The sequence below is a fragment of the Drosophila biarmipes genome, chromosome 3L (assembly GCF_025231255.1).
Source record: "Drosophila biarmipes strain raj3 chromosome 3L, RU_DBia_V1.1, whole genome shotgun sequence".
Classification (NCBI taxonomy): domain Eukaryota; kingdom Metazoa; phylum Arthropoda; class Insecta; order Diptera; family Drosophilidae; genus Drosophila; species Drosophila biarmipes.
Window position 1 is genome coordinate 15,688,075 of NC_066613.1, and position 9,426 is coordinate 15,697,500.

General features: G+C 44.9%; 4 protein-coding genes and 1 non-coding gene across 5 annotated transcripts in view; 2 read left to right on the forward strand and 3 right to left on the reverse strand.

The window, feature by feature from the left end:
• The first annotated feature begins 3,431 nt into the window (after positions 1 to 3,431).
• LOC108035674 (uncharacterized) lies at positions 3,432 to 6,039 on the forward strand. The gene is made up of 4 exons (XM_017111382.3): positions 3,432 to 3,850; positions 4,682 to 5,063; positions 5,122 to 5,258; positions 5,314 to 6,039. Exons 1-4 carry the CDS (start codon positions 3,707 to 3,709, stop codon positions 5,401 to 5,403), a joined length of 753 nt encoding a protein of 250 aa, XP_016966871.1. The 5' UTR covers positions 3,432 to 3,706; the 3' UTR covers positions 5,404 to 6,039.
• LOC122819089 (U11 spliceosomal RNA) lies at positions 3,920 to 4,189 on the reverse strand. The gene has a single exon (XR_006368540.2). It is a non-coding gene; the product is annotated as a U11 spliceosomal RNA (small nuclear RNA).
• Positions 6,040 to 6,088: 49 nt separating the features above from the next.
• LOC108034677 (gustatory and odorant receptor 63a) lies at positions 6,089 to 8,167 on the reverse strand. The gene is made up of 3 exons (XM_017109619.3): positions 7,643 to 8,167; positions 7,431 to 7,580; positions 6,089 to 7,319 (listed from the first exon to the last, which is right to left on the reverse strand). Exons 1-3 carry the CDS (start codon positions 7,922 to 7,924, stop codon positions 6,210 to 6,212), a joined length of 1,542 nt encoding a protein of 513 aa, XP_016965108.2. The 5' UTR covers positions 7,925 to 8,167; the 3' UTR covers positions 6,089 to 6,209.
• Positions 8,168 to 8,317: 150 nt separating this feature from the next.
• LOC108035654 (ragulator complex protein LAMTOR4 homolog) lies at positions 8,318 to 8,942 on the forward strand. The gene is made up of 2 exons (XM_017111361.3): positions 8,318 to 8,528; positions 8,588 to 8,942. Exons 1-2 carry the CDS (start codon positions 8,383 to 8,385, stop codon positions 8,793 to 8,795), a joined length of 354 nt encoding a protein of 117 aa, XP_016966850.1. The 5' UTR covers positions 8,318 to 8,382; the 3' UTR covers positions 8,796 to 8,942.
• The window catches only part of LOC108035653 (vacuolar fusion protein CCZ1 homolog), a 1,721-nt gene continuing 1,172 nt past the window's right edge, over positions 8,878 to 9,426 (reverse strand). Inside the window, exon 4 of the mRNA XM_017111360.3 lies at positions 8,878 to 9,380. Within this exon, the coding sequence (XP_016966849.1) occupies positions 8,899 to 9,380 (482 nt within the window). The 3' untranslated portion in view covers positions 8,878 to 8,898. The remainder of the gene's footprint in view (positions 9,381 to 9,426) is intronic.

The following is a 9,426-nucleotide window of genomic DNA, read 5'->3' on the forward strand; positions in this document are numbered from 1 at the left end:
AACGGTGGCCCTGCAATAATTAATATGCCCAACGTGCAGCAGCTATGTTAAGGGGAAGGGGTCCAAAATGGGGGTTTTCAGGGGCTGCAAAGGGGGTTCTGTGGACTGGAGGGGGTGCCAATGGTTCGGGTTTGGTGGGCCATAAAAGGCGTTAAATTGACACAATTGAACACACCCTTGAGATTCGAGTGAGTGAGGGTTTTCTCGCTCGTTTGTTTGCAATTGCCGCTGCAGGAACTGATGTTGCTGCGGGGTTTGTGATGTTGCTGCTGTGCGTGCTGCTGCTGTTGCGGTGGGGGTTGCATGTTTAATCACAACTGGCTACATCTTCATCATTGCGGCACCGAGAAAATCCGTGAAACAAGTCAGCGATGTGAAAATGAATCCCCAAACGATGGGATGACAATACATTCCTGCTTATAAGGGGGGCTAGCAACCCCTCTAAAATCGCCTCTCTTATTTGGCCTTTGCAAATATGTGCGACAATTGATATTTGGTTTTAGAATGTGATTCCAAGACGTGACAATGGTTTAGGGGGATTCGGTTCAGTGAAAGGTGAAAAATTATGAAACCGATAGGATGAGTTGAGCTAGAGAAGTATTTACTAATAATAATGAGAAGTCAAACGAAAGGTTTCTGTACCACTTACCAAAACTTTAAAAGGTCTATTCGCAATAGAGCATTATGGAACATACTTCAAGGGTGTACACCGAACTTCAAGGGTCTACACCTCCCCAAAGAACTTCAATCGTCTTGAATGGAGTCCCACCCAGAGATAGTTTATCTTTACATTTATAATTACTTTCGGATCCCAATAAACCAAGCTTACCACAACTATTAAACTACCCCACCCCACGCCAACCTGCAACTTTCATAGATCGAAAATGCCTGCAAACCCGACTGTCAAAACAGGCAAACAAATTGTGCAAATAAGTCGGGGAAATGTTATTTATGCTCGCAAGATTTTCCGTGATTAAATAACTAAGGCCCAGTCCGCTCGGTGCTTGTGGCTGCGGAATGACAGGAGTTGCAGCTCAGCTGAGCTCCAAATGTGTCAGCATCGGTTGCATATTAATGGCCCGGAGGTGTGCATGCCAATTGTCATGCGCTGAAATGCTTGTTAACAACGTCGATTGCTTTTGGGCACCCAGTCGTCTATACCCCCAGTCCACCATCTACAGTTCCCAATCCCCCGACCACATCCACTTGCAGACAAATCCAACTCCTTCCTCAACCCATCCGCCTGCTCTCCCACTTTTTCCTTTTTTAATCAAAAAGAAGTCGATGCTCCTGACTCCTTGACTCCTGACTCCTCCCCCGTGGCAATAACGCCACACATTTGTAATGTTGCTTCTGTTTTTGGCTGAAAGAGGAGCCCAGGAAGCGGCAAAGACAGCAGAGGAACTGCACTGGATGCGAACACTGGGAGAAAGGAACTACCAACAAAGAAATATTTCACTGGGGAATTATGAGCAATATATTTAGTCCTGAAGTTTGCTTTTCCAAAATTAAGCTTCCCATTTTCCAAATTGGTTTTTACTTGATTTAAGTACGAAGATAAAATAAAGACTACTTACCAAATTATATAGATTGTTTATAATTATTTTTTGATCAATATTGATACCATATAATTTTTATGAATTCAGTGGAAAAGGAACTTCAAAACTAAATATTTTAAGACTACCGTGCGTTATATATTAAAATATTAAAATATAATTGGTTTGTTTGAAACTGATCTTAAGAAATGTTATCAAAAACTTGTAAATTTTGTTTTTGATACACGAAAAATATACGTTAATAGTAAATAATACTATCTATAAAATATTTTAGATAATATAACTAACCAAGGTAAAAGGTATGTACTTAACCCTTGCTAAAACACTTGAGTGCCCAGCAGCTTTTCAAGTGCATCTCTTAGATGCATTTTACAAGTTACTTTAAGGCAATCAATTTGTAGTCGAATCGAGCGGATCGCAAGCGGGCGGTTCGGGTGATGGGCTGGAAAAACCAATCAAAAGAGCGTTGCGAACGCAAATTGAACGGCAAATGGTTGCAAGATGATATTTCAATACACCAGCTTGCCGGGGATCGGATCACCTGTGCTCCGAGAGCCTTAAAGTCCGCAGAAACCGAACCCTTTTGGCCCCCTTTGGCCATCGCTTTTTGGCCATAAATTATCGACGGGCGACGCCTGCGCGTAGTTTTCTTACTTTTTTGCAGTTATGATTATCGCGCCAGGATGGAGGATGGCATGGGGCTGGTAAAAAAATATTACCGCGTTCCATTCCTGTGTGTGCAAACAAATGTAAAAAATTTTTAATTGACTTTTGCAGTTTTGCAGTTGTCGGAGCCACCGCCAGTTGCACTTTTTATGGCCCCTCGCGTGCATGGCAGCTTAAAAGTTAATAAAACACGCCCAATGATAACAAGCCGCCAACAACATACATATATTGCCCCTGAGGTCTTCATCATCGTTTCGTTTTCTCCCCAACATTGTGAGATGATCCCCAGAATCGCCAGTGGATCCTCGATCCTCGCCAGGAGTTTTCGGAGCTCCGAGCTCGTAGAAAAACAATCAATTAGGCCCACAAGTAGCTCCCAACTCCAAGGGAGCGCCATAAGTCGCAGTCCCATTCGCAGGCCCATTCCCATTCCCAGTTCCAGTCCCCCGAAGATCATGATGGTGATGATGGGGCCACGGATGGTTGGAGCTGGAGCTTAAGCTGAAACTGAAGCTGGAGTGTTGCCCAGTGGCATCGACACGACTTTGATTCTTTTTCCGCGCCGACTGGCAGGAGTTTTATGGCCTGCTTTGGCGAAATTTATGTTACATTTTTATAGTTCCAGTGTAAATTGACTTTTAAAATGCAAAAATTTATCATAGCATCGGGCTGCGGTTCGAAGGGAGAAGTCCCGAGCCAACTTTAATTGCTTGGGCTGCGCCAGCTGTGGCAACTCTGGCGGAAGCTTTGAACAGTCACAAAAAAAGCTCTGTGAGGCGGGCGATAAGCATCTGCGCGGTTTCAAGAGGGAAACAACCCCCAAAAATATTCGACAAAGGGGGTAAACTCGAAGCCTTATTTTTATATACCCTTTAATATTAAAGATATTAAAATAATAAAAAAATTCCTTTAAAAAAACGCAAGAAAAATCTTTTAAAATTATATCTTTCAGTCACCAAACTTTGATCTTACGACTTTTGTTCATATAAGAAATCCCCTTCATTAGTCGATTATATGGATTAACTTTAGTTATTTTGTTAGTTAGTTTGTTGAAGATATAAAAAAAGAAGTTTTCAAAATTTTTTAAATAATTATAACTATGAAAGAAATAGTTTAAAAAGGGCAAACCTTATCCCAAAGTCAAAATCCCGAAACCTAGATAATAAAACAAAACACAGTCGGCAGAGCTTTCCGCCGAGTCAAAACATTTCGCCAACCTTGGCACTCAACGTTGTTTTATCCATATAGTTTTTGTTGATTAATTCAGCAGTGCAGTTTTCCCCCAAACCAGCGGGAAAAGCTCCGGAAAAGTTTTGGGTGCGTGGGTGTCGTCCCGCTCCGCCCTTTTCGCGATACCTTCAAGTCCAATTGCATGACGAAACAGTCGCGGAACAGTTGCGTCGCTGCTTGATTAGCTGCTGAAAGCGGGAAAAATCCATAAATTGATTGGGGAAAAACAGGAAAATCGGGGGAACTGCAACGAAATGCTGCTGCCCAATGTGAGCGGTTCGTCCGCCGTAGGATGCAAGTGGAAAAACTGCTGTCGCCGCAGCTGGGAAATGCTGATGGCGCCCGTATCGCCCAAGAACCTCAGGACCACGGCCCTGCTAACGAGCATCTATCAGTTGGTGAGTTGGAAGACATGAATCCCCTAGGTCCACCGATTATGTAAGCGAACCAGGAATGGATGCATCAGGAGGGGCGCAGCGCACAGGCACGCAGGGGGATCCGGGAATCCCACGAGCAATCCAGGACGTGCAGCCGCGACCCCAGGACCAAAAATTACGCACTGGATATGCAAAGCCATACCCCACTGGGCGCGCAAGGAGCCGTCGAAGGCGGCAATGGTACGCTCGCCCCCGCCCGCCCCTGGAAGCCCAGGGGCGGAGCGAAGGAGACGCTCCTGCGGCGCAATGCGTCTGCACTTGTGTTCAGTGATCGAACGTGCCAGGACGAGCGCCCTTTTTAAGCCGCGATTGGGGACCTTGGGGGAGTCATGGCAGCAGCTGCCAGAACCAGTTGGGAATTGTTGGATCCACGCGCGCTTGGTGTTCATTTTGAGGGGTGAATAGGGGTGGTTACCTCAGCTGATCGCTGGGATGTTCCGGTTTTCGCCAAAAACCAAATGTTTAGCGGTTTGGTTTTGGGGTTCTTAAAGCTTTATAAACATCTTACATTTCATTATTATGTCTTAGTTCGTAAAAAATGGGATATACGGTTTTCATAAAATATCTAACACTTCAGTTTATAACCTAGTTTATGCCTTTAATTTAGTTAGTTAAGTACCTGAATATAAGCTCCTAACATATGTGGGTATTATAAAGGATTTAAATAGATTTTCTTTATAGTAGTTTAATATTAATACATATATACCAAGTTTTTAAGATTAAAGAGATTTGTTCTTTAAATATTAACAAAACCTCACCTCAATCCATAACAAATTCTTCAATTTCCCCCAGTTAATTTCCCACTGCGCCCTGTTCCTGGTTCTTTTGGGGCTGGCTCATGCCGAACAGATGTGCGAGGTCCTCGAGCTGGACATCCTGGACCAGAAGGACAATGGTTTCTACAACATGTCGCCCTTCCACAACGATCTTCGCCTGCAGACCGCTGCCCAATTGGCGGCTGCCACGGAAAATCTACTCTACGTGATGGCCGGAGTGGCGGGAACCTATGCCCTGAGTGCCATATCGCTGTTCTTTGGGGTCTACAAGAATCGACCGGGATTGATTATTCCCTGGCTGATCGTGGAGTTCCTCTTGATGGTGGGCCTGGGTGCTCTGGTTTTCATGCTGAGGGATACAAAGATAGTGCAAATGCTGGGTGGCCAAGTGCCCTTTTGTGAGTTTGGATGATACAATAAAATGTAAAAATATATATTTATCATAAATTATTTCAGTTATCATCTGCTACGTGCTGATCTGCATGGATTACTGCAAGTGGTATGTGATCCATAGTTTCTACCAGAGTTTGCGCACCATGAATAAACTCAGGGAGATTGCCACTGTGGCCATACCTTGTCCAGCTCCAGGAGCCGTAAGTTGCAATCCAAAAACCCAAAACCTCTTTAAAGAACCTTCTTATCCACTAGATACCCTATCGTTTCCAACGCGAGCACATGTACCTGGGCAGCAATGGCTACAAACACATCCTAACCGAATCTCCCGATGGACAGTGCTAAATAAACCGAGAGAAAGATTACAGTGTTCTGGAACTTCCCCATCAGGTGTCTTGATTGCAATTGTGCTACAGCTTCTGTATTGCAAGAATGAGTGTGATATGGTAATAGAAGAGATACTATTTTAGATAGCCAACGGGTATGGATAGAGGGACATATAAATACATATTACAAATCGTGTGAAACTCGTCTATATCCCAGAAGGAGAGGCAATATCGCTCTGCCGACAAATACCCAAACTATTTTTGTGTAGAATTAACTCATAAAGTTACTCCAGCACCTAAATCAAATGGGAAAAAATAATGAATTTTTAAAAATAAAAAGAAATAGTAGTCATTGGCAGGACTCGAACTCGGGACTTCCAAGCAAAAGCCGCACACTCTAACCTCTGGGCTACGCCAGCGAAAGCCCAAGTCGAGTTTTGATGCGGAATTGTTGAAAAAGCTAAGCCTGTCTGATTTCAATTGGCGTTCAAATAAATAGCAACGAAGTTTAAATTTCCTTTTCTCTGTAGACGTAAGAGAAATTTACTAAATATGCCTTAAACTCAGTTAAATAGCAATAATTGAAATATTCTTGTTTTGTAGCACAGAACAATAAACGTATGAATATCAAATAAAAGTGCAACATTATAACATACCCTTAGACCTTGTTCTTAGTTCATTAATATTTAAGTAACCTTATGGTACGTACCTGTTTAAAAATTATAAAATATGCTTGGGGACTTGTTAGTTTTAGGTGCTTTTATTATTTGGCCTCAGCTACAGATGCATATATAGGATTATCTATTCAGCCTAGTGCCTAATCCTTTAACCTCTCCTTCCCTTTTGCTTGATAATTGGTGGTGCCAATGTGGTTCCTGCCGTGGTGGTGCTCGGCGTGGTGGTGCCCATTAGACTCATGTCATTATCCAGGTTGTCCATTACAAAATCCACCACGGTGATATTGGTACCGCCTTCAGAGTCCCCCTTATCCGTGGGAATACTGATCTGGAACTGCAGCAGAACCACCAGATATGTGACCATAGTGGTCAGGAGTCCCTTGAAGAGACTCCTGTTCACGTCGAAGAAGCCGCCGCAATTGATGATAGAGGGATTCATCTCGGTGGCCCGCAAAAACATGTTTATCTCCGTCTGGGCATCCGAATTCATCCAGTTCAGCTCCACCATCAGCAGTTTCTTTTGGAAATTGGTCCGCACATTAACCGAAGCATAGTGAGCCTCATCGCAGATATAGAACAGTAGTCCAATGTTCCACAAAGCTGTGATAGTAAGTCCTATGTCCTTGATGCCAAAGCCCTCGGAGAGCTGAGACATTAGCCCGTAAATCGACAAGGTGATGATGAAGAACAGGTACAGACTCATGAAGACGAAGGTGTAGCACATGGCGTTTCCAGTATCCCGGGTAAGCTTGCTCAATCGAAGCCACAAAACCCGATAGTCCGCCACCATGGCAGCGGGTCCAATGTGTTTCAAGGCCTTCTGAAACCTCTCCGCCAGCAAATGGGCCGTGATACTCATGGCCTCGCAGATGAGGAACCACCAGGCACCCAGCATGGCCGTCAGGTTATCCAGGATGCAGTAGGGCACCACCTGGTTGATGTTCAAATCCGACATGGTAATGTGGGTGATGACCACCGATAAAACCGACAGGATCGGCAACACGGTGGCTATATACACCGCCTTCTGTCGCAGTTTCAGCGGCAAACTGTGCCCGGAGATCTGGTAGTACAACACCTCGAAGTCATCCCAGTCGTTGAAGAGTCTGGCTATTTTCCTGGCCTCGTACCACAGGATGGGTATGATCATTATGGGCAGGATGTTGACCAGGAACAAGTAGGCAATCACCGCCTCCTCGAAGGGCCCACTCAGGGAGCGCACAATGTGGATGCGGTTGTTGGCCACATAACCCACGTAGCACTAAAAGAAATGTTATTTTGTATTATATTTTTATATTTGCTTCACAAAAACGTTTAATTTTCAAGTTATATAACAATTTTTTAAATCATTAATAGAATAAAACACACTCACCGCCAGTAGCACAAAGAAAACCACTGAGTAAATAAAGGAGGCGGAGTTCATTTCGAACTTTGCACGGGCAGGACCACGTCGCACTATGGGTAATACTCCAATAATCCTTAAGAACCAGTTGACAGGAGCTATGTTCCTGTAGAAAACACTCTGGAAGCAGGGACAACCAGCCTTATGCAGGGAACTTCACAGCAAGAGGGATCTCCACTCACCGGCGTAAACTCCGGATTATTGGAGGCCGTGCTGTCGGAGCTCTTTTTCCTGTCCAACGGCGGCGCCTCGTAGTCCGCATCCAAGCGCTCCGCCAATCCGGTGGAGTACTTCCGAACCCCGTACAAATATGCCTGGGCATTGGCACTATTCAGTGGCTTTGCGTTGAGGAACACCGCGTCGCCTTTCTTGCGTCGATAGTAGTTGGCCATTCCGGAGAGACTGTGTCCGGAGTTTCCTTGTCCATGGCCTTTTACCACTTTTTTACGGCCAGACAGAGGCATTAGCCATGCACTTGCACACGCCCCCGTATCGACCACGCCCGCTGTTGACTTAGAGCAGGAGTTTTAGTTTCCTGTTGATGTGCGTTGTTTGACTTTTGAATGCATTAACCTTAGCCCGGTGTCCCAATTTCGAATTTGTGTCAATGGCGCGCAGCCGTCGTTTTGCAACACTGTCGGGGGTGAATCGCAACACGGAACTAGGGCTGCCAGGTTGCTCCTTGTGGTATTCTACTTTTTAGTATTTTTAAATGTTTAACTTATTTCTTAGAAGTGTCTTGGAAACATACGGGTTTTAAACAATATTTTTCAAAGTAATTTTATGTCTTATCAAGAAATAAGCCCTAAATTCAAGAGTTATCTTATTATAACTAAGCTAAGTAACGGTATCTGTTTAATTACACAGTCTGGTCACACTCGAGGGTGTGGGTGAAAAAAGATAAATAATAATAATAGTAAAAATGGACAGGGAAAAGTTGATTGTGCCCAACCAAATTGGCTACCTGATACTCAAGGAAGATGGAGCGGTCCTGGAATCTGGCGGAGAACTGAAGAACGATGAGCGCAGTGCAAATGTGATAATGGGATTGCTGAATCTCACAGAGAGGTGGGTTCCGGAAAAGCAAAGACCACAGGGTACCATTGATAATTACCCCTATATCTTAGCATCGACGAGTCCTTCATGCCGAACAGCAGCTGCGAGCGTATCACCATCGACTACGAGCAGCACTACTACAGCATCTGCATGTCCAATCGTCGAATATACATCGTGAAGATCAGCAAATCCCAGAATGGAGTCACCACGACCACCAGCTCCTCCTCCTCGAACAGCGTGTATAACGATGCCAGCGACTCTGGGGCGGTGCTGGCTTGAAATCCGTCTTCGGATGCCCGATCCACTTGCAGATTCTGTTGGCAGGGAACCGGGCAAAGACCCCACAATTGGCGCACACCCATTCTGTATTTGATCCTCCTCTTTATTTGTCAAAGAATACATCATCTGTGAGCTCCTGCTCGAAAATGCGTCTCGCTTCCTGGGTGACATCCAAGAGGGTGGCCTTGCTATTGCACAGAATCACATAGTATTGCCTGTAGTTGCAGCGCCTCTTCACAATCCAGTAGTCATTGGTGGTCTTCACCTGGAGCTCCTCGGCAGGAGCACTCTCCATCTTCTCCTTCCCACTTGGGTTGGCCAAATCCGCTATAATACTAAGGACATTGCGGGGTAACCCTTGGGGCAGGTGCCTCTGGAAGTTCGTATGATGCTGCAGACTCTGTTCGTTGATAAACAGGTACTTGGGTGCCATTTCATTGTTGCTGGTGGAGTTCTCCTGCCCTGTGGCACCCACTGCCTCCTTGGTCAACTCGCTGGTTATATCCCTGGCCAAGGAAGTCAATTGCGGAGCCATGTAGCCATGAAGCTCGTCGTACAGCTCTTGCTTTGGTGGGGGTTGGTCAGCTGAAAGATCAGGATTGTTTTTAGTTGGGTTATCTTTAGTTTTGAT